Source organism: Dermacentor albipictus, chromosome 9 (genome assembly GCF_038994185.2).
Source record: "Dermacentor albipictus isolate Rhodes 1998 colony chromosome 9, USDA_Dalb.pri_finalv2, whole genome shotgun sequence".
NCBI lineage: Eukaryota > Metazoa > Arthropoda > Arachnida > Ixodida > Ixodidae > Dermacentor > Dermacentor albipictus.
The window spans coordinates 87,397,810-87,422,848 of record NC_091829.1 but is presented as its reverse complement, the minus strand read 5'-3'; the positions used below and the strand labels follow the sequence as shown (position 1 = coordinate 87,422,848).

General features: G+C 45.5%; 1 protein-coding gene across 1 annotated transcript in view; it reads right to left on the bottom strand.

The window, feature by feature from the left end:
• Window positions 1-25,039, bottom strand: part of LOC135908955 (uncharacterized) — an 85,975-nt gene that overhangs the window by 51,584 nt on the left and 9,352 nt on the right. Inside the window, exons 2-7 of the mRNA XM_070525705.1 lie at window positions 24,133-24,597; window positions 18,940-19,083; window positions 11,889-12,117; window positions 7,399-7,549; window positions 4,380-4,568; window positions 3,561-3,785 (exon numbers count right to left, since the gene is read on the bottom strand). Of these exons, the coding sequence (XP_070381806.1) occupies window positions 3,561-3,785; window positions 4,380-4,568; window positions 7,399-7,549; window positions 11,889-12,117; window positions 18,940-19,083; window positions 24,133-24,571 (1,377 nt within the window). The 5' untranslated portion in view covers window positions 24,572-24,597. The remainder of the gene's footprint in view (window positions 1-3,560; window positions 3,786-4,379; window positions 4,569-7,398; window positions 7,550-11,888; window positions 12,118-18,939; window positions 19,084-24,132; window positions 24,598-25,039) is intronic.

Genomic DNA, 25,039 nt, shown 5'->3' with positions numbered 1-25,039 from the left:
CGAAAGTGCTCCTTCTTCGCGTACATCACTTCCCACGCATGCGCTGACGACCAGTTATGCGTTAAATAAACGAATAAGCAGAGATTAAATTTCTCGAAAAAATGGAAAAACGGTAATCCTATAGCCCATGGAAATGTCATCTCAGGCACGTAAATTAAGTTCGGTCGAAATTGCTGCTTCTTCGCGTACATCACTTCCCACGCATGCGCTGACGAACAGTTATGCGTTAAATAAACGAATAAGCAGAGATTAATTTTCTTGCAAAAAATGGAAAAACGGTAAGCCTATAGCCCATGGAAATGTCGTCAGAGGCACGTAAATTAAGTTCTGTCGAAAATGCTGCTTCTTCGCGTACATCACTTCCCACGCATGCGCTGACGACCAGTTATGCATTAAATAAACGAATAAGCAGAGATTAATTTTCTCGCAGCAAATGGAAAAACGGTAAGCCTATAGCCCATGGAAATGTCGTTTCAGGCCCGTAAATTAAGTTCGGTCGAAATTGCTGCTTCTTCCCGTACATCACTTCCCACGCATGCGCTGACGACTAGTTATGCGTTAAATAAACGAATAAGCAGAGATTAATTTTCTCGCAACAAATGGAAAAACGGTAAGCCTATAGCCCATGGAAATGTCGTCTCAGGCACGTAAATTAAGTTCGGTCGAAATTGCTGCTTCTTCGCGTAGATCACTTCCCACGCATGCGCTGACGACCAGTTATGCGTTAAATAAACGAATAAGCAGAGATTAATTTTCTCGCAAAAAATGGAAAAACGGTAAGCCTATAGCCCATGGAAATGTCATCTCAGGCGCGTAAATAAGTTCGGTCGAAATTGCTGCTTCTTCGCGTACACCACTTCCCACGCATGCACTGACGACCAGTTATGCATTAAATAAACGAATAAGCTGAGATTAATTTTCTCGCAGAAAATGGAAAAACGGTAAGCCTATAGCCCATGGAAATGTCGTCTCAGGCACGTAAATTAAGTTCGGTCGAAATTGCTGCTTCTTCGCGTAGATCGCTTCCCACGCATGCGCTGACGACCAGTTATGCGTTAAATAAACGAATAAGCAGAGATTAATTTTCTCGCAAAAAATGGAAAAACGGTAAGCCTATAGCCTATGGAAATGTCATCTCAGGCACGTAAATTAAGTTCGGTCGCAATTGCTGCTTCTTCGCGTACATCACTTCCCACGCATGCGCTGACGACCAGTTATGCGTTAAATAAACGAATAAGCAGAGATTAATTTTCTCGCAAAAAATGGAAAAACGGTAAGCCTATACCCAATGGAAATGTCATCTCAGGCACGTAAATTAAGTTCGGTTGAAAGTGCTGCTTCTTCGTATACATCTCATCCCACGCATGCGCTGACGACTGGGTACGCGGTAAATAAACGAATAAGCCGTGATTAATTTTCTTGCAAAAAAAAAGGGAGAACGGTAAGCCTATAGCCCATGAAAATATCGTCTAAGGCACCTAAATTAAGTTCAATCGAAAGTGCTGCTGCTTCGCATACATCACGTCATCCGGATGCGCTGACGACTGGGTACGCGAATAAGCAGAGAAAAGTTTTCTAGCAAAAAATGGAAAATTGGTAATCCTATAGCCCATGAAAATGTCGTCTGAGGCTTGTAAATTAAGTTCGGTCGAAAGTCCTGCTTCTTCACGTTCGTCACTTGCCATGCATGCGGTGAAGACCAGTTACGCTGTAAATAAACGAATAAGCAGATTAATTTTCTCGACAAAAACGGAAAAACGGTAAGCTTATAGCCCATAAAAATGTCGTCTCCGGGAGGTAAGTTCGGTCGAAAGTGGTACTTCGCCTACATCACTTTCCACTCATGCGCTGAAGACAATTTATCTGATAAGAAAACGAATAAGCAAAGATTATTTTCCTCGCAAAAGATGGAAAAATGCTAAGCATGGGGAGTGATGTATGCGAAGAACCAGCATTTTCGGCTGAAGCTATTTTACTTGGCTGAGACAATATTTTCGTGGGCTATGGAGTTACCGTTTTTCCATTTTTGTCGAGAAAATTAATCTCTGCCCATTGTTTATTTATCGCCAGAATCGTTGTGAGTGCACGCGTGGGAAGTGATGTATGCGAATAACCAGTACTTTGGACCGAACTCCTTTCACGTGGCTGAGACGATGTTATCACGGGCTACAGGCTTACCGCATACAAAACACGGAACAGTCCGATAACCACGGAATCCATTCCTTCAGGCATTTGTGATGTTGTAGGGAATCAACGCCGCTGCTGTGCGCCGTTCATGTCGTTTAGTTTTCATGTTCGGTTCCTCGAGATGGTGCCGGTTAACTGAATCGAGAACACAAAACCTAACACTGGCTTTTGAAATGGACATCCTGCATGACATACGTGAAACGCGGCAAAGTTTCGGATTCTGCAAGTACTCTTGCTCGTGTATAATGAAAGCGAACTGAAGATACAGGCTGCCGGGAACGGCAGCTTTCGTTAAGGCTTTGATGCGGATGCGTACATCTCAACACGAATAAATTAAGAAGGTTCTGTCCTGGTGGTTCAAGCGCCCGTGGAGCGCCAATCTTCCTGTCAGTTGCCCAATTTTTTTTAAAAGAGAAGAATGCCGCGCAAGTTGCATCTAAAATGACACAATGATTTACGCGCGAGCGTTGATATTCGAAGAAGAGCGCGATAACGTCGGTTTGTTATGTGCGACAAAATTAAAACGCCCCGTGAAATTCCGAATAAAACGATTATTCCTGATGTTGGTTTCCTTTGTTTAAACGAAACTTGGGATAAACGGAACAATTTATTGTGTCCTTTCGAGTTTCGTTTAAGTGGGTTGTACACTAAGTAAGTAAGTAAGTAAAGTGAGTAAGTAAGTAAGTAAGTAAGTAAGTAAGTAAGTAAGTAAGTAAGTAAGTAAGTAAGTAAGTAAGTAAGTAAGTAAGTAAGTAAGTAAGTAAGTAAGTAAGTAAGTAAGTAAGTAAGTACGTAAGTAAGTAAGTAAGTAAAGTGAGTAAGTAAGTAAGTAAGTAAGTAAAGTAAAGTAAATTAAGTAAGTAAAATAAGTAAAGCAAGTTAAGTAAGTCGGTAAACTAAATAAAGATAAAGTAAGTAAGAAAAGTAAATAAAGTAGGTAAGCAAAGTAAATAAAGTAAGTAAGTAAGTTAGTTAAAGTAAGTGAGTAAAGTAAGTAAGTAAAGTAAGGTAAAGTAAGTAAGTAAAGTAAGTTAAGTAAGTAAAGTGAGTAAGTAAAGTAAGTCAGTTAGTTAAAGTAAGTAAGTAAAGTAAGTCAGTAAAATAAGTAAGTAATGCAAGTTAAGTACGTGTCAGTAAACTAAGTAAAGTAAGTAGGTAAAGTAAGGTAAAGTAAATAAGTCAGTAAACTAAGTAAAGTAGGTAAGTAAACTAAGTAAGTAAAGTACGGTAAAGTAACTAAAGTAAGTAAAGTAAGTTAAGTAAGTAAAGGGAGTAAGTAAGTAAATAAATGACAGTTTCACTGCATGGCGCTACGCCATTGAAATGTCTAACTTTCCCACTATTCGGCATGTTTGGAATGAGTGAACCCTTACGACCGCAGCGCCTATGGTGGGCGGGACCTTGAAAGCTCCCATCGCGGGCTCCTGCAGCGCCTCCTGGCGCTCGGGGACGACGCTGCCAGCAGGGGCCGCCGCCGCCGCCTTGTCTCCGCTGGGTTGAGGTTCTGCTTTATCACTGGTCGGCTGAGGTTCTACTTTATCATTGGTCGGTTGGGGTTCCGCTTTGTCGGTGGTCGGAGAAACGGCCGAGTTGGAAGGCTGCGTTCAAGTAGGAAGATGTCCGCCAAAAACGCGCTCTGTGCGAATTGCCTGCAGGGCTGCAGATATCGTGCATGCACATATTTCGGCGAAAATATTTGCAAAATCATTTTCGCGCTTACCGCGCTGCTCTGTTCTTGCTGAGATTTCGCAGGAATGGCGCATTTTGTCGTCGAGAAAGTTCAGTGTAACACATGGCACAGTTACCAGCCTGATTTGTTAGAGAAAAAAAAAACCTTGCCTTCGTCGGCACGCCTCACAGTATGTGAGGCTTACAACGTGGCGGCTATGTCTCTTCCTTTGTTTCGCATACGGTAAAGCGTGGCCTTCGAGATTAGTCTGCACTGATTCCTCGGGGGTGCACCCAATAGACGCAGACGAAAGCAATCACGCATTTTTTTTTTCTTTCTTATAAGCCAATCAAGTAATTGTGCCAAGTGTGCGATTGAGCGATCGGTACCACGAAATGAGGCCTTCCTGCAAAACTTGAGCAAATACAAAGCAGCGGTATGCGCAAATTTCTCTTTGTGCCCCCAAGAATGTCAGCGAAATATGCGCGTCCCTGTATATTGTTGATTTGTTCGTATAGTTTACCGGTGGGGCTGCTGAGTTCGGCGGAGCTCCGCCAGTGGTAGTAACCCCGGGTTTCGGCGTGCCGTCCCCGCCAGCGGACACTAGTGTTTCGGGACCCACCAACGACGTGCCCGTGGGGGCATCCGGTGCGGCGCCAGAGGCGACTTCCACCTTCTCAGCCGTCGGGTATACGTCACCAGCTACTCCGAACTGCACAAACACGGAATCTCACCTAAACGCCGGAACAACGAACGCTGTTACGTACTGCCACAGCCAGGCGCTATCGCTTGTGGGAGCAAGCATTCACACGAACCTTAGGGCAGAGAGAGTGCGTGTGTGTGTTAGTGGAAGCGAGATGTGAATGGGCGCCGGTGGGTGTAATCGGGATACAAGTGAGAATGCAGATCAGCGCGCCACTTGTCTTTCTTTATATCAATCAATCAATCAATCAATCAATCAATCAATCAATCAATCAATCAATCAATCACTAAATAAATAAATAAATCTTTATTTCCTCTCCAATCAGCAGAGGCATGCAGGTGAAAAGGCCGTAGCCTGATGGGCTCGTAAGTTCACACGAAATTCGATAGTCTAGTACGCAAGCAATGCAAGCTTGAATAAAAATATAACAGTGACCACAACCACGGTTACATACAGGCCTGCAACAAGTGTGGGTGACGAAACCATTTAGCAGAAACACAACTCGTCCTAACCCAAAAAGCAAAAAAGTAAGAAAGTAGAATTAAAAGATGGATACAGACTAGAAGCGCGTACAATGTGGCAAAATACAAGACATTTCCGGCTCACCAAGAGTAAGGAAGGAACAATTATTCAAATAGTGAAATGAAAACTAAAAAAATGAGTATTTGCATTTCCTAGGAAGGAATAAACGCTGCATAATAGCAGTGATATGGCGAAATGACAACGGAGTTCGGCATTACTACACGTGTCTGTATCAAAGACCACAAATATTATGCTGTTGAACAGCTTAGGTAAACACTGTTTCAACATCTGCGATGCATAGTTTGTACATGGTGTGATAGAAAAAAAAATATATTGCTCGGCGTAGATGGTACGTCGATATGTGAAGGAAAGGTTCAGTTGGATTACAAATAACTGAAATGTTACGTCCCAGTCCGTGCTTGTTGCGAATCGAAAAATGGGCATCGTAGAGGCTAAATACCTTCACTGCGTTTGCATTCAGAAAACTCTGAATTTGGACAGTCTGTACTGAGATTAAATATAATTCTTTGGGCCTTTTTTGAATAATATGAAGCTTTTAAGGTTCGTGTAAGCAGCAGCTCCCCAAACCAGATGACAGTAATGAAGATGCGACAGGAATAACGACTGAAAGAGTCGTTTCACATCGGTAGCGAAAAAAACATTCCGTAGTGGTATAAAATACCAACAATACGAGCAACCTTTAGGCTGGCGTAATCAATATGCGTATCCCAGAGTAGCCTATCCAAAACCATACACCTAACGTTTTAAACTTGGTTACGATTTCGATATCTTTGGAGCCATTGCGATGTATTCTTGAGTTCGAACATAATTCTTTAACATCGGCTTTGAGCGATAGAGACCATTGTTTTGCCTGTTCAGGTGCATTTATGTAACGGGTTGGCGTTAATTACTTGAACGATAAGTCACCATATCCAGGCAGGTAATTGAAATGATTCGCTTTTGCATTATTTGATAGCTGTCCCGTAAGCTGTTCCCACTAATGATAACCGCATGAATATACAAATAAAGAGGCTAATAGAATTAAGAGAATTGTGGACGATAGGCAAGAACTACGCAAGGCAGAAAGCAGCCAGCATCAATTTGTATATCCGCGTTCCTACGCAGAGGCATACGTTGTCTGCTCGGCGAGAACATAGCTACTGGCCCAAGCTATAGTAGAGAAGTTGGGTCACTGTGTATGGTGAAAGGGGTTAGATACATACCGCAAACTGGGTGAAGTACCCAGAGAGTGTTTTCAATAATATCTACTTGAAGAAAAACAAGTTTAGAGGAATGGCGACAATAGCTAAATACCCCTATATTTCGTCACAGCGTGCGCCATACATCACTGGGCAAACTGGATTACAAAGATATTACCGATGAGCCTTCAAGGCCTCAACTGTCCAGAAAAACATGCTACGCGAAGGTAAAGACTTCGGTACTGGGAGCGTGCAGGCTAAGCTTAGAATCTTGTTCAGAACCCCGATTGCTTTCTTAGGACCCATGTGCGAGGTGTGACATCCCAGAAGGTTTGCCTTTCGGCACCGCTCATCCATGCTCTACGAAGGTGTGGTACCGATCGTACAAATGTCTTGAACTTCAGCGTTTACGCAAAGTTCGTGCCTCAGCGATCCGTCAGTATGCTTTTGGTATCACTGTAGTGCTCCTGGCTGATACATCTAAGGTTATTTAAAACAAAGCTTTCTTTGGTTCCTCCTTCGACCTTCTTCGACCTTACTGCTGCTCGATGCTGTTATACCGAATACGTAGAAAACTTGGGCTACTCGGTATATGCCCGAACAGGCAATTTGCTGCTCGCTGCAGTTTGGCCTAGAGTACAACGGGTACATACAGGTATGTGCCCAGACAGACAAGTTCAGCACTGGGTATGTGCAAGTGGACGTTTGCCACGGGGTCTGCGCCCATTCTTGGCCCATCCCCCAGAACGATTGCTCCACCGTAACGGCACGGGATGTGAAGACTTGAATGCATTCACACGTGTGTCGTTCTTCTGTGCGCCATATACCTCACATCAGCATTCTTCCCTGGACAGGCATCAGACATCGCCTGCCTCCTCGTGACGTACACAGCTAACGGCTACAGGCAACGAGGCTGTGTCATCGACTACTGGTGCTACCTCCCTAACTAAAAAAAAAAAAAACTAAGAATCGCGGCATTTCAATTACAACATTGTGCTGGACCTGCGTATGTGTGTGTGTGTGTTTTAGTTTAGTCAACCTGACATGGAATATATGACACGTTTACGACATCTCGCGATATCAGCCACTGGGAGAACCCCTCGTTGCGATGAACACACCGCGGGAGCCTCCGGCTTCTGGTTGGCGTCTTCTTTCGCGGTCATCTCTTGAGCCCTTGTTGCTGGTTGGATGGCAGCGGCCGCGGTGATCTGCGTGCCGTCTGGCCGGTGAATTGGTGGTAGTGGCTCACCCGGGGACATCCACACGGGCCTGTTGATAAAAAAAAGTATGCGGAAAAAAGTAAAAAAAAGGAATCGCCCGAATTGCGAAACAATGACACCGATAGCAAGGTTTAGTGCTGCGTTCGTCGGGCGATTCGAACCCTCCGAGCAATACGCGAGCGGCGGCGACTTGAGACGACGCAATGCGCACCGCGACTTTTACACACGCAGCAGAAACATCACCCGGGACGCTACCACGCAGGCGTCTCACAACGTCGCCGCGACGAGCAACGCTGGCAGCAGCGTCATGGGCGTCGCGCCTAGGTGTTGCACGACGCGGTATCGACGGAAAACATGTCGGAGTTTGTTAGCGCGCGATGAAAAGATTAGATAGAGACAGCTTGACGTTTACTGCTCGTTCTATTCAAACCACGTGTATGCGCCACGGTGCGGTGTGCACACACTTACTCAGCAGGTATACCGAAAGCAGTGCGCATTGTCTCACGACCGCTAACAATACAATACAATACAATACAATACAATACAATACAATCTTTATTGTGCATAAGGAAAACAAAGTACATATAGCAGGCCTACCAAAGCCTCAGAGGGCTTGACCGGCAGTGCCTGACAGTCAGGTCACAGAAAATTGCACAGGGTTAATAGCGGAGTTAGCTATTAGCGGGTCGGAACAAAATGTTGAACAGTTATACAACATGGTACATCAGACATCGACAATTCTAAGTTGTTTCTTAATCTCACGTCTTGTGTTTGCTTCTAACACAGACGCTGGCAATTTATTAAATATGGCTGGAACATAGTATTGCCGTGTTCTCATTCCGTACTTTGTGGCAGTCTTGGGGATGACGTAGGGTTCCTTCGGTCTTAAGGAGCGGACAGGCGTATATCGTGTTTTAAAATCGTTATTCCAGAAGTGTTTAATTACAACACTTTCGATAATCAGAGAAGTGAAGTTTGGCAAATTCAACAACCTAAAGACGTCTGTATCTTGCTTTGGACACAAATCGTAAGCCACTGTTGACAGCAGTGAACGTAAAATTGAATTAATTCTTGAGCTCCACCTAAGAGTACAATGGCCATACACAGTCAAGCCATAACGTAGCACACTGTAGGCTAAAGCATGCACAATAATTTTTCGAACGGAGATTGGCATAAGACATCGCATATTGTATAATACACAGGAGACGGCGCGCAGCCTTTTACAGATGTGTGATAATTGCGAGTTCCATAAAAGATCACTGTCAAAAAGCAACCCAAGATACTTAACAGAAGATGCATTTTTAACAGGTTGACATGTACATCCAAAACAGTCTGATGTGTGCAAGAATAATGGTGTCGTAGGCAGGATTTTTTTCATGGGGTTATGGAAACAGACAAGTCGCGTTTTAGAAGGGTTGATGCTTATTAAATTAGCCGCAAACCAGTCGAAAGCTTTAGTTGCCTCATTCTGTAAGGAGCTGATTGCATCAGAGTAATTAGTTGCACAAGATACAAGCACAGTATCATCGGCATATTTATATATATAATTACCTACTACATTTGACAAATCATTCACATAAATGTTAAAAAGCAGGGGGCTTAATATTGAGCCCTGAGGGACTCCAGAATGAATACTGGTAAAAACACTTAAACTATCTCCCACCTTTACACACTGTCGCCTATCCTGCAGAAAGTTAGTTAGTAAATTCAAGAATGACCCACGAAAGCCTAGGAGAGACAGTTTCTGCAACAAAATCTCATGACAAACACTGTCAAATGCCTTAGAGGCATCCATAAAGAGGGCACATGCTACCCGGTTACGGTCTAGTGTCAAGTTTAAAAGATCAGAGAAAGCTTCTAACAGCGTTTGTGTACCTTTCCCCTGTACAAATCCATACTGATGTGATGACAATACATTATGTTTATCTAGAAACTGTGTTACCGTAAGAGCCACATGTTTTTCTTATATTTGAGCTATACAGGGAATTATCGAAATAGGTCTGTAATTTTCAATACTATTGCGTGCACCTTGCTTGTGAAGCGGAATTACAATTGCGGTTTTCATGTGTCAATCATTAGGTGACTGAGGGGTTTCGAAAGATTTATTTTTTGGTTTCTTTCAAACGTACGAAACCAGCAAGCTCCTATTGTGTGCGGTATGCGCGAAGCTCTTATGCCAGACCGGAGCCATGCCAAGAGCTTTAGTCCTGGAAAGCGCAATAGCGCAGGTGCAACTCTAAGCATCGAATACAAGCGATTACAGTAAGCGCAGTCACCCTTCAAAGTTTGTACAGTGTCTGTGCAGGCACCTCCTGGGCTGTTTTGTCGAGTTGGATTCTCGGCATACTTCCTCCCCTAGCTGCACAGATCTGCGGAGCACTTATGGTGCGCAGAAAGGCTCGTAGCGTTAATTATTGACAGAAGCCAACTATAGCCCACCGCGGAATGTTCCATAATTACATTTAAAGAAAAAAGCACTCCACTGGAACGGACGTAACCATAAGAAATGATCAAGATGCTGACCCTCGTATAAGTCAACCCGGGTCAAAAAAGTGCGCTTTGAACTGTACTTTCCTAAGCTGCGTCTATTTCTTTCTCTGCCACGTGGATCTTGACAAAGCAGCGCAACAACGACGGATAGTACTTCTCCATTTAACTACACCGTTCATCATTTCCTTGCGCTCTTTTATCAAAACTACCGCTGCTGAGGGCCTTGGAATCTGTGTCGAACCGAAATGTTTTCGCGTTCGGTTGGGTTTGTAGTTTGCGCCTTGTGGTTTTGGTTTAAGTTGAGATTCGGAAGGAAAAATGAGAACGGTTCCAACCGGTTCGGAGCTTTTCGAACATGCATGTTTAAACGTGTTTGAAGAAAACAGATTCGCGTGCCTCGAGCTTCCCGAAAAACTGCGGTCCTTTGAGAGAAACAAGTTGCATTGGGTATTGTGTAGAGGTATTGCTGACAGTTTATTTTGTTCTCACGGGTTATTTTCTTATGCATGTTGGGATTACAGCATGAGCCACACTGGGCCGAACATGTGGTCGAATCAACCTAAAATGGTTTCTCCAAAAAAAGTTCCGGTCCATCTTCGGCTTCAAGAAGGCACGAAAAAAATCGGTTTGATGTCACTTCAGCTGCGGCTCCCGGTTCAGTTACGGTTCGGTTCGACATTCTCTCTAGATTATCTTGACCAATGATGTAACGGATACATTAACTCCAAACTGGGCGGAAAGGGGGAAGGATCAGGGGCTCCGAGGGACTCAACATAATTTTTTTAGTCACAACCACATATGAAGAAAACAGACGAGTCTAAAGAAAGGAGAAATGAACTGTAACGATTAACTGGAATGTAGAAATAATAATTAGCCTGAAGGAAAATGAAAATAACGTGCCGCAAGTAGGACTTGAAAAAACACCTCCTACATTACGCGTGCGCGTTGCTTTACTAGTTAAGCTACCGTGGCGGTCATTCCATAAGCATTTGCGTATACGCACAACGATAGCCCTGATGATTATTATTATTATGATTATGATCTATTGGCATCCTCTTTGAAATGGGGAAGTGACGAATAGTCACCTAGCCTGCTTGAATTAATGAAGGATGCTATACATGTTTCTTATTGTAGCACTTTGGTACACATCGCCTTAATCTTTTATCTCTTCCTTGAAACTTTTACATCTACCTTGCACCACTACCTATGCCTCTAACTGATCCGGTCATATCGATCTTTGCTCTGCTTTTTTCCCTACCAATACTGTAAACGTCTCATGCCTATCTAGACTGCTGACCGGTTGATGCTTCTATTCACTTTAAATCTAAGTGCTTCTGGAAGGTGTAGGTTAGTTACGGGTCTCGCATGGTGAATACCTTCGCATTCTATTAGGATGCGCTAAGTGCCCTCCGAGTTTTGTTGCAGCAGACACGCGCCTCCTCTTGTTACGAATATTTGTCCCGGCATGCTTCTTTGTCCTTAGGCAACCTGCTCGAGCTTCAAATAGCAAGGCATTGTCCATTGTGTTGTCTCACAGATTTTCCCTTATAATTTATTTGGTACAATTCTTGCAAACCTCCATGGTAATTTTTGTTTCCATTTTTTGCACCAAATTTACTCTCTCTTTTTCTTTTTGGTGGCTCCTGGTTGACTATCTACACTTTCATTTGCCGTGTACTTAGTTGGCAACATTTTTTACCTCTTCCTCGATTCTCTCCCCCCCTCCCCCCACCCTGGGAGTGTTAGCCAGCGCCACCCACACCTAATGCGGCGTGTGCGGAACCATCGATTCAGGTTCGTAGCCTCCGTGATCGCACGGGGCACTTGCGTCCCTGAGATCTCGGAGGCCAACCTTTGGGGCACGCGTTCTGATCCCGCGTGGAGACAGAGCGGCGTACCTTGTCATGAACACGGAGCCGACCAGCGCGTTCAGAGATATGGCGCCGGATACAAGCAGGGCGCCGTTCAGCCCGTATAATTCCAAGAGCAGCGAGAGCACCAATGGGTACACGATGGCGGACAGCGAGAAAGCCACGTGGTAGAGCAACGCGGCCTGCTGACGCTGGGCCGCGAAGTGCAGATACAGCGTCGTCTCGTCCACGACCGAAGACAGCGCCGCGCCCAATCCTGCGCCCACACACGTGATCGCGTCATACAAGTAAAAATAAAAGTAAATTATGGGGTTTTACGTGCCAAAACCACTTTCTGATTATGAGGCACGCCGTAGGGACTCCGGAAATTTTGACTACCTGGGGTTCCTTAACGTGCACCTAAATCTAAGCACACGGGTGTTTTCGCATTTCGCCCCCATCGAAATGCGGCCACCGTGGCCGGGATTCGATCCCGCGACCTAGTGCTCAGCAGCCCAGCACCATAGCCACTGAGCAACCACGGCGGGTGCGTCATACAAGTGCCTAAGCTGGCACGGCGAGCTACGTCAGCGAAAATATGACCTGATTTGAGTAGTTCAAGTTTTATTCATCAAGGATGTCAGTTTTGCAAAGAATTGTATATGAAATTAAGTGCTACACAGGGAGCCCCATAGTGAGAGACTGTCAGGGGGACTCCCATACAAGAACAAAATTAAAAAAAAATCGAGATATAGATCAAGCATTGCATGGTTACGGTGACTGCTACAAGCACGTTGTAGCAAGCTTCTCAAAGAAAAAAATAAAGGTATTTTGCGATGTTAAGTCACGCAGGGCCCCAATGACTGTCGCGAATATCCTTCCATTTCAATTATGCATGCTGTTCTTGACGTTTTAGATTGGCGTAGCATCGCTCAGTGTCGGCATTGAGCAACTTTTCGGGCAACTGCGACATGACTTGTTTTAATTTTCTTGTAGTGTTGATTTTTTTTTTACCGCTAAAGTTCGTGGCCATAATTCTGAGGAGTAGTAGCTGAAATTTCATATCTTTTTCTTTCTCATTAAGACAGTTTCACTACATCAGCTCATAAACGCGAGCTGTTCTTCAACATTATTTCGCTTACTATCATACAGCCGTAGCTTTGTTACTGTGACATAAGGCCCGGTTATGAATACTTATTGTGATCACAGTCGCCGTAGAGCGTTTTTGTGCACCTGAATGTCAAGGCATCGGGTACAATGCTCCTAATAGGAAATTCTACCTAACTAAAGTTCTAACGAAAATTCTGGAAATTATAACTAAATTACCAAGCTTGAACTCCAGCTCATAAATTAAAAAAATTAATCGCACAGTTCTGTGAACTACACCTGCTGAGGCATCTAAAATGGATAAAAATTGATGCGCAACAAACCACACCAAAATTTCTTTCTCTCTCTCTCTCTCTCTCTCTCTCTCTATATATATATATATATATATATATATATATATATATATATATATATATATATATATATATATATATATATATATATATATATATATATATATATATATATATCATCTTGTTCTTTGAGCATGCGAGTTTATCCAAACCACAGTAGATATAATGACAATTTCAAGGATTAAAGCATAGATTTTATGTTCACAGCGCATGTAATTGTCATAATATTCATACATCTATATTTTACGCACTCTATAGTGAATGTCTTTAGGCCCCTGAAGAGCCGTGTGTTAGTCTATCCTTCGCAATTAATTGTTCCAATGAAAAGTCGTAGTCATTTGCATGACGCTTTTTGGCCAGATATAGCCCTGGCGCCATTAAACACCCCTATCATCATCATCGTCGTCGTCATCTTCATCATCATCATTATCATCGTCGTCGTCGTCGTCGTCATCATCATCACCACCACCACCACCACCACCACCACCACCCCATTACCATCTAAGCTGCATCTCATGTCACAAATTTATGCGTGTCCGATGACTTAACAGATACAGTTTACACATCTGCGATATCTCTCTCTTGTACAGTTACGCACTTGTAAGTACGTGCTGGATATTTTTTTTATTTACCACCTTTTGTTGGTCAGTATTAAAGAAAGATGTCATAAGCAATAAATCATTATTCTGCTTCTTAGACTCGGTAAAATTCAGCTTTCTCTCTTACCCGAATCGTAAGATTTTAGGAACTTCATTTGACCTCGAGATAAAGCCTCATCTTAAAGAGAACGGCCAACAATCGCAGCACCAATGTGCAATAGTTACAATATTGATCTCTGTTTAAAGACGCAAGGCAATTATGCTGATTTCCGCAGGGAGTTCAAAAACATATTCGAGCCTATTTGGGTCATGTATTCGGCCATAATAAATCTACTTAAAGGGGCACCGCAACGGTTCTTTAAAGCTACCATGTCTTCTCCAGACCTATTTTTCCACATGTAAATTACTAAGAAAGAAAATATGATAATGAACCCTCAGAAACCCAAGTTATCGGTCGGAAAAGAATTCCAAAATACAAGCAAAACGAGAGTTACCTTCCACTAGAGGAGAAACTTGGGCGGCTTTGTGATGATTCATGTTTTGGATTCTACTCAAATTGAGGACGACGCAACGAGCTATGGAAAGAAGAATGATAGATGTAACGTTAAGGGATAAGAAAAGAGCTGATTGGGTGAGGGAACAAACGCGAGTTAATGACATCTTAGTTGAAATCAAGAAAAAGAAATGGGCATGGGCAGGACATGTAATGAGGAGGGAGGATAACCGATGGTCATTAAGGGTTACGGACTGGATCCCAAGGGAAGGGAAGCGTAGCAGGGGGCGGCAGAAAGTTAGGTGGGCGGATGAGATAAAGAAGTTTGCAGGGACGGCATGGCCACAATTAGTACATGACCGGAGTTGTTGGAGAAGTATGGGAGAGGCCTTTGCCCTGCAGTGGGCGTAACCAGGCTGATGATGATGATGATGATGATGATGTTTTGGAAATTAACAGCGCAACACAGACAAGGACGAAGCACCGGTGTCGTGTTCTTCGGTTCCTTCGTCCTTGTCTGTATTGCGCCGTCAATTTCCGAAACCTGAGTTATCTTCCAATGAAATTTTCGCGGCTCTAGGCACAACATTCAACTCTCCCACGAGGTAGAACTGCGCCGTCCAATAGCAACAGGGCATTAATGTTATGTAGCGGAAGTCGGCGCGCCATAGTTGCGAATCCTGGGGCCGAATCTTATAACGGTTCGGAATACGAACCGTTCGCTTCGCCGCTTACGTCACTACATGTGCCACTCCCAAGCCGGCGGTGGAAGAAGGGGAGGACGCGACCAATAGAAGAGAGGGTGCCACCTCTGAAGTGTACGTCATTATATGACGAGCTAATCGAGGAATTGCAGAATGTTTCCGCTTGCTAAATAAATGTAAAATATAAATTTAATATTATACGCCAAGTTCTGAAGTATAAACGTGTGGTGCCGGGCGTTTACGCAATGCAAAAGTAATTTATTAATGTCATTCTTTTTTATTCTCAGCCGACAGGCGGTATCGCAAGCGTAAATGAGTTGGCAGAGCGCAGCGCTATGTCGTCTGCTACCAGGAGCTCGCAGGATGCACGCAACAGGAACGCACTGCCGGCACTTCTCAAGTAGCGAGTGCGACAAAACCGTGAACTGGTTCTTAGGGACACCTTTACTAGCCGACTATATCAATTTTCCATCTTTTTTCGCCCTTCGTCATCGGCTCGGACATGACTCGCTCGCCGCCGCGCTGCCGCTGTCCCTGCGATAAGCCCCACGGCGCGTCGCGTGATAAAAGCAATGGAACTTGAAATCGAACATTACGATACACGGGCCCTGCATTGCCTGCGCGAAGTCAAATCGAATAGTGTGGTGCTGACGGTGCGTGCTGTGCCGTAAAATTGAGTAACAAAGTGCGGCACTCCCGAACCAGAGAAAAAAAGGCAGCCAAATAAGAGATCTCCACAATATCTTCCTGTCCTGACTGTATAGTTTTATCAGCCGAACGATGGAAGTGCTGAACCAGCCTAGGTTGAACCCTTCTGACTGCTGAACGGCGATCTGCAAGCTATTCACGCTGGCGATAGCACTGAGAATTCGATCTCACCATGCAAATATCTCCTTGGCATTGGCTTTAAAGCTGAGGTCACGGGAAAGCTGACCTAGCCCTTCAACCGGCCAACACAGTAATTGCGAGAGCAACTTTGTGGACGGTGTCGGCAGCAGAGATCTAGGTCATTCCGATGAATGCTTCACGTCCGACCGACCTCTGGGACCTGCAGGCCAGTGGCGATGAACCGCAGCGCGCAATATTCCTTCCTCTGCGTGGAATGGCCTCTCGTACGCTTGCACCTGAGTCCCCTACATTTGATAGCGTAGCCTGCAAAAGGTTTACTTAAAAAGCCAGCAAGGGCGGTGCAACTCATTATCTGTCACTTCTTCGAACGCGTATCGCGCTTCCAGCCGTGGTCGACACCGAAAGAGGAACGCCAAGCAGACGACGAAGGCAAGTAATAGCCTCCGAAGCAACCAACGCACGCGCGCGCGACGCCCGCGTGTCTCCGGGGTTGCGCGACCGGCGCGCGCGGCCAGGGTCACAAGCCAAAGCCAAGCCACAGCAACGGAACCCAAAGCGGACTACCCCTTCGCCGGTTCCTACGACCGGTTCGCTTTGAAGATGATTGACAGATGCGTGACGTATTCGAAAAATGCGATACCGCCCCGCTGCCTCTGACGACCTGTGACGTAATAAAAATTTTGGCCAATCAGGTGAGGCCAAAGGACCGGTTCCCCAACCGAACCGTTATAAGATTCGGCCCCTGCTCAACCTTGTTGCTGGCATCACCACGGCATGCGAGAGTGGGAAGCGTGGCTTAATCTCGGTGCCCATGGTGTTACTTTCACGGTTACAACAGCTTCCGCGAGGCGGTCTTTGTCGCGCCGTCTGCTCGGCATCGTGACGACGCTGTTTCCATGGTTACATCTTGCGCCTGGCTGCTTGATCATGAGACAATAATTAAATTGCCTATTAAATCCTAACGCCGCAGTTCTTTCGCAGAACTCAGGATTTCCTGCGAGTACTGCGAAATCACGCACTGGAATTTTAACTAAAGACTACAGCGCTGCATGTAGACGTCTCGTCCATCGCACGAAATGTGAGAAATCGGCGCATCGTAATGCTATCCGTGCCACCCAGCTAAAACCCCAATCAAAAAATTCTTTTTTTCGGGGACGTTGCAAAGCCCGGTCCTTTAATGCACCCACCAAATACTTTAATCATTTTTATGCAACGTTCCACTGTTTACCTCTTCTGTTATGTTTTTTCAATGATATCCAGTTTTTCTCGCCAAATCTTATGCACTATGAGATAACATAACCGCGGTAGCCGGAGAAACTCGCCGTGTTTATAGCCTCTTAGCCTGTTGTCGCAATTGTCGCGATTTCGCGACATACCATATCTTAGCTCCTTTAGGTCCGAACGGAATGCTTAAGCGAAAAAAAAATACTTGTGACGTCATGTGAGTCATTGGACAAAAACACGGTAACCTGTCGCCATTTTAGACTTCGGAAATAACACTCTGCACATGGTGTTTTGAACCTAAGAGAGTGAGGCCGTTGCATCCATTCAGGTGCACAAATTGCAATCGTCACCTCTGCAATACTTGTTTTACAGGCCGCCAGAAATATCGAAACGGTTCACTTGCCGAGTCAGAGTTTTTACAGCTCAAAGTCGTGCGAATAGAAAGGCATTCTTTCGTTCTAAAAACCCACTCAACGTTACTTAAAGAGCCCACAAACTTCATTTAAAAATTCAAAAGAAATGGTATGAGACTCACTTTCGGTGCTCTTGCAATCACAAACAGAAGTATTTCTGACTGAAAGTAAAATTTTGATTTCAGGCGAAATAATTCCGGTTATTAGAGGTTAGGCTGCAAAACGTCTCGAACGCGGGGTTCACTATTTGCGCGCAGATTTACAAAGCCCGCTATTAAAGTGAAGCCTACTTTGCGAATCCTCCCAGGTTTCCCTAACCGTGGCTGCTAAGTGCTACTGCTGTAAGTCTGGCTGGATAGCTCGTGCTTTGAAATTGAATTTCACGCCCAGGGATGGTGTTGAACCCGGTCACGCAGCACACAGCTGGGGGGACGTTCTGTAAGATTCCACCTAATGGACATGTCCATATCGTCTGCTGCTGAAGCGCTGATTGGCAAGGCTGGGGTACGCGTCAGGAGGAGGCAAGTACTACAGCCAATCAGCCCTGCAGCAGCAGACGATATGGACTTGTCCACTAAGCGGACTCTTGGCGAATACACCCCCCCCCCCTCCCTGCCCTGTGCTCTTACCCTCTAGCACGTGCACTTCTATCGTGCCAACGCCAATGAGCTTTTTTGAGATGATCGCCGCGTGTGTGTCACATCATGTTGCACGAGTGCACATGCGACATGCGAGGGCGCCTGCGCATGCGCGAAGGAACTGCGTTCGGACAGCTTGTAATGCGAATGATGTGGTTTAGGCGAGGACCTTCGGTATGATCTTGCGCTGACATCACAACGTACAGGTTTCAGCACGCTTTATATCAATTCAGGCAAAGCTTCGCTGCATGCATATTCGAAGAAGGTACGTCGGACCTGTTCATTATTTTTGTTACGAGATTCACGCAATACAAGGTGCCCCAGGGCAGACGTGGTTTGGGCGAGGGACTTTTGGGATGACTTCGCGCTGACATTGCAATGCACAGGTTTCAACACGCTTTGTGAATTTGCTTGAAACGAAGCTTCGCTGTATATAGATTCCAACAAGGTAAGTTGGACATGTTCATTATTTTTGTTACGAGATCCACGCAGGATGTAACTCAATACAAGGTGCCGCAGGGCAGACGTGGTTTGGGCGAGGGACCTTTGGCATGACTTCGCGCTGACATCGCAATGCACAGGTTTCAACACGCTTTGTGCATTTGCTTTAACCAAAGCTTCGATGTATGTAGATTCCAACAAGGTACGTTGGACCTGCCCGCTGTGTTCTATGAGCATTAGAACCTACCTCAATATAAGACACCCATGGTGAGACGTACCGCATGAAAGGGCGATCGCGGGCACGAGAAGTGAGAGGCTGCCAAGGGCGTAGCAGACTATCTGGCCCACGCCAATCAGCAAGGCGCCCGCGACGGACAACAGCCGCAGCGGCATCACGCTGCACATCGCCATCGTGACCGGAGCTGCGAGGAGCGGAGGTGAATGACTGGGATGAGCGCATGGTCAAATTAAGCGGTTCGACTCTGTCTCCGGCTGTTTCGACCCGGTTATGCTGTCCCGAGGATCTGCAGCGGTGGCGTAGAGGTAGAACACCCGCCTCGCGTGCAAGAGGTCCGTGGTTCGAATCCCGGTGCCGGCAATTTTCCACCGGATTTTAAAAAAAATGGAAAAAAAAAATCCGCGTGTTGATAAAATTGCGCAAACAGGCCTGGAGTGTGGCCTGATCCCGGTGACCAGAACCGGTGACGCACTCCCTCACCAGAGCAGGATTGGCCACCCTGGTGCAGTACTTGGCCACAACCTCCTATGAACACAACAATCAAACCCCGGCCCTCAGTCCCCAGCAGCTGCGAAGCAACTGACCACGGCGGCGGTCAGACCTGCGACGCTGCAGAGGGTGCTAAGAATCACTGGCTCCGGACAGGCCGCCATTGGAATATGAACCTGGCAACGTTTAATGCTAGAACGTTATCTAGTGAGGCGAGTCTAGCAGTGCTATTCGAGGAATTAGAGGGCAGTAAATGGGATATAATAGGGCTCAGTGAAGTTAGGAGGCCAAAAGAAGCATATACAGTGCTAAAGAGCGGGCACGTCCTTTGCTACCGGGGCTTAGCGGAGAGAAGAGAACTAGGAGTCGGATTCCTGGTTAATAAGAATATAGCTGGTAACATACAGGAATTCTATAGCATTAACGAGAGGGTGGCAGGTCTTGTTGTGAAACTTAATAAGAGGTACAAAATGAAGATTGTACAGGTCTACGCCCCTACATCAAGTCATGATGACCAGGAAGTCGAAAGCTTCTATGAAGACGTGGAATCGGCACTGGGTAGAGTGAAAACTAAATACACTATACTAATGGGTGACTTTAATGCCAAGGTAGGCAAGAAGCAGGCTGGAGACAAGGCAGTGGGGGAATATGGCATAGGCACTAGGAATAGCAGGGGAGAGTTATTAGTAGAGTTTGCGGAACAGAATAATATGAGGATAATGAATACCTTCTTCCGCAAGCGGGATAGCCGAAAGTGGACGTGGAGGAGCCCGAACGGCGAGACTAGAAATGAAATAGACTTCATACTCTGCGCTAACCCTGGCATCATAAAAGATGTGGACGTGCTCGGCAAGGTGCGCTGCAGTGACCACAGGATGGTAAGAACTCGAATTAGCCTAGACCTGAGGAGGGAACGGAAGAAACTGGTACATAAGAAGCCGATCAATGAGTTAGCAGTAAGAGGGAAAATAGAGGAATTCCAGATCAAGCTACAGAACAGGTATTCGGCTTTAACTCAGGAAGAGGACCTTAGTGTTGAAGCAATGAACGACAATCTTGTGGACATCATTAAGGAGTGTGCAATGGAAGTCGGTGGTAACTCCGTTAGGCAGGATACCAGCAAACTATCGCAGGAGACGAAAGATCTGATCAAGAAACGCCAATGTATGAAAGCATCTAACCCTACAGCTAGAATAGAACTGGCAGAACTTTCGAAGTTAATCAACAAGCGTAAGACAGCTGACATAAGGAAGTATAATATGGATAGAATTGAACATGCTCTCAGGAACGGAGGAAGCCTAAAAACAGTGAAGAAGAAACTAGGAATTGGCAAGAATCAGATGTATGCGTTAAGAGACAAAGCCGGCAATATCGTTACTAATATGGATAAGATAGTTGAAGTGGCTGAGGAGTTCTATAGAGATTTATACAGTACCAGTGGCACCCACGACGATAATGGAAGAGAAAATAGTCTAGAGGAATTCGAAATCCCGAAGGTAACGCCGGAAGAAGTAAAGAAAGCCTTAGGAGATATGCAAAGGGGGAAGGCAGCTGGGGAGGATCAGGTAACAGCAGATTTGTTGAAGGATGGTGGACAGATTGTTCTAGAGAAGCTGGCCACCCTGTATACGCAATGCCTCATGACCTCGAGCGTACCGGAATCTTGGAAGAACGCTAACATAATCCTAATCCATAAGAAAGGGGACGCCAAAGACTTGAAAAATTATAGACCGATCAGCTTACTGTCCGTTGCCTACAAAGTATTTACTAAGGTAATTGCAAATAGAATCAGGAACACCTTAGACTTCTGTCAAGCAAAGGACCAGGCAGGATTCCGTAAAGGCTACTCAACAATAGACCATATACACACTATCAATCAAGTGATAGAGAAATGTGCAGAATATAACCAACCCTTATATATAGCTTTCATTGATTACGAGAAGGCGTTTGATTCAGTCGAAACCTCAGCAGTCATGGAGGCATTACGGAATCAGGGTGTAGATGAGCCATATGTAAAAATATTGGAAGATATCTATAGCGGCTCCACAGCCACCGTAGTCCTCCATAAAGCAAGCAACAAAATCCCAATAAAGAAAGGCGTCAGGCAGGGAGATACGACATCTCCAATGCTATTCACAGCGTGTTTACAGGAGGTATTCAGAGACCTGGATTGGGAAGAATTGGGGATAAAAGTTGATGGAGAATACCTTAGTAACTTGCGATTCGCTGATGATATTGCCTTGTTTAGTAACTAAGGGGACCAATTGCAATGCATGCTCACTGACCTGGAGAGGCAAAGCAGACGAGTGGGTCTAAAAATTAATCTGCAGAAAACTAAAGTAATGCTTAACAGTCTCGGGAGACAACAGCAATTTACAATAGGCAGCGAGACACTGGAAGTCGTAAGGGAATACATCTACTTAGGACAGGTATTGACGGCGGATCCGGATCATGAGACGGAAATAATCAGAAGAATAAGAATGGGCTGGGGTGCGTTTGGCAGGCATTCCCAAATCATGAACAGCAGGTTGCCATTATCCCTCAAGAGAAAAGTATATAATAGCTGTGTCTTACCAGTACTCACTTACGGGGCAGAAACCTGGAGGCTTACGAAAAGGGTACTACTCAAATTAAGGACAACACAACGAGCTATGGAAAGAAGAATGATAGGTTTAACGTTAGGGGATAAGAAAAGAGCAGATTGGGTGAGGGAACAAACGCGAGTTAATGACATCTTAGTTGAAATCAAGAAAAAAAATGGGCATGGGCAGGACATGTAATGAGGAGGGAAGATAACCGATGGTCATTAAGGGTTACGGACTGGATCCCAAGGGAAGGGAAGCGTAGCAGGGGGCGGCAGAAAGTTAGGTGGGCGGATGAGATTAAGAAGTGTGCAGGGACGGCATGGCCACTATTAGTACATGACCGGGGTTGTTGGAGAAATATGGGAGAGGCCTTTGCCCTGCAGTGGGCGTAACCAGGCTGATGATGATGATGATGATGATGATGATGATGATGCTGTCCCGGAAGTTGTCAAACTCGGCCGCATTGCAGCGTCGATGTATTCGTTCCGAGATCCTCTTATTTTTCGCTCCCTATAAAGCGGAACCTCATTTATATCGATTTTGATGGTGCTCATGTGAATGCACTGATTGATAGCGGAGCTCAGATATCTGTTGTGAGCAGCAGGCTCCGACGCGATACCGATGATACTAATAAGACGACACTATCGGGATAGCACATGGACTACTTCTAAATTTCTCGAATTATGGTCCCATCGAAATCGGGGCCATCGTGAGTGAACCAGGGGATTCTGTGTCATAATGTCTTAACTGCTGAGTACAGGAGCTCTGGCATCGCGTAATACGGAAAGTTACAAAGTACGCGGCCGCTAATGCCAGAACGTAGAAGCATTTCGTGCTTAAGAGGAAGCTTTAGCTCGGGTGCTCCTATCTAAATACATGTAAAAGGAGAATTCGTTTTTCTCGGCAACCACTGCACCAAATTTGACGGGGTTTGCTGCATTTAAAAGAAAAGCTTAAAATCTAGTGACTGTTGGTTTCGAATTTTCGATTTAGGTCGTCAAATTTTTATAAAAATTTGGCGAAAAACGCAAATTTTCAGAAAACGAAACTATCAAGTTTACAATCCTGTAACTCAGCAAGAAAAAATGATATCGCAATTCTGTGAATTGTACCTGATAGCCCATCTAAAGCGGACAAAATTGATATGTTACACATGAAGCTCAAAAAATGGAGTGATGTGTAATTACAACTTTTGCAGAACCTTTGTAAACAACGTAACAAATTCACGTAAGAGGTAAACTGACATACCAAATTTGTCCGCTTTGAATGGTCTAATGGATGCCGTTTACAGAATCGCGATATCTATTCTTGATGCAGAGCTATTAGCTTGTAAACTTCGTTCTTCTATTTTTTTCAAACATTTGAATTTTTGAAAATCCTTTTAACAAAATTCAAGCCCTAAATCAAAATTCCGCTTCCAACAGTCACTAGAATTTAACTTTCTCTCTCAAATGCAACAAATTTCATTAAAATCGGTCCAGGGGTTATCTCAGAAAAACGTTTTTGCGTTTTTACATGTATTTGAATAGGCCGCGTCGGAGTTGGGCCCGAGCTAAAGCTTCCTGCATTGTATTAATTTGTATTACCTAACTTCTGCTCAACCTAACTTGTAGAGTGAACCGCGTTCGACGGCTCACCCTCAGAAGCTTTCACTCATACAGAACCTCAAAGGCGACGGCGACGGCAGAAGTGGGCATGCAGTGTCCATATAGTTGCTATCGCAATAAGAAGCAGAGAAAGCCAGCGTATCCAGGGACATTGCGGTGAGCCAGCTGCATCGTCGACTAACACCCACCTTGCATGTCAAGTGCCAACCTTAGGAAAGCCCGCATAACCTCACGGCACTTGGTACGATCACCGTCTGCCGCTTTTGTAAAATGACCAAACATGTTCAGCGCATCAACAATTGCGGCGGCACTTGCGAACGCTCACGCGTTCCTAAGCCTCTGCTGTTTCTCGTACATATATCTCATTGCGCATGGCTCCGGAGACGCTGAGTGCCGGGGTATACTGCGCCTGTGCGCATGTTTGCGAGGATGCAACATTGAACGCCCGCTTGCAGCTGTAGTGTGCCAGGCATACGTGTACTGCCCGGCTGAACTCCAAGCCACCCGACACGATGAAGAATGCGCGGAAGCTAATGGGAACGCGGTGCTTACACAGCGTGTATGCCAGGCTGTAGATGAACGCGTTCGTCCAGGCGACCGAGCCCTTGGCCGTGGTGGAGAACGTCTCTCCCACCGCGTGGAACATGACCGGCATGCCCCGCCGCAGCAGCGAGCAGCAGAAGATGTTGAAGGCGGCCGCACCGGCGACCGTCCAGCTGTGATCGCTATCGGGAGCGAACGCCTGCTCGGCCGGCTTCGCTGGCAGCCGGAACGGCCGTTGCTGCAGGTACGGCTGTTCGACAACCTGAGGCTGCTGAAGCGGCTGCAGCTGGGGGTCGAGCCACAGCTGAACTTGCCCGTCAGGCGGCGCTGTCGGTTGTTCTTGTGGCTGTGCCAGCGCTACAGGTTGCTGGTCGCAACGCGGCTGCGAGGGATACAGTCCGAGCTGCGGTTGCAACAGCTCCGCCGGAAGCAGGTTCCCTGTGGCCATGACACTTCGTGATCGGGAGTCTATACCTGCGCAGTTGTCGAAAACGCGCGTAGTATGCCGAGTGTTTGTGGCTGCGTATTTTTGCGGTTGCTTGAGCACACATTATAATCTGCTGGACGAAGTGCTTTATTCCTACGGAACCCCTTATTGGAAGCCTGCGACACATAGACAGACGTTGAAATACATAACAGTAGCGACAGGGACACGAAGACAACAGTGTGCATTATAGGGCAAGCGAGGCTCCGTAGCAGGCACTCTAGCTGACATTAAGAAGTTGAGTTTTGCAGAACATGTAAAGCGCAGGGCAGGTGACCGGTGGTGTACTAGAGTTACAGGACGGGTGCCAAAGGAATAAAAGCGTAAAAAATTAAATTACGAGGCCATAGGTGCAAAAAGATACGATATATCTATGAGGCACGCCATAGTGCGGGACTCCGGAATTACTCTTGACCACCGGTGTTGCTTTAT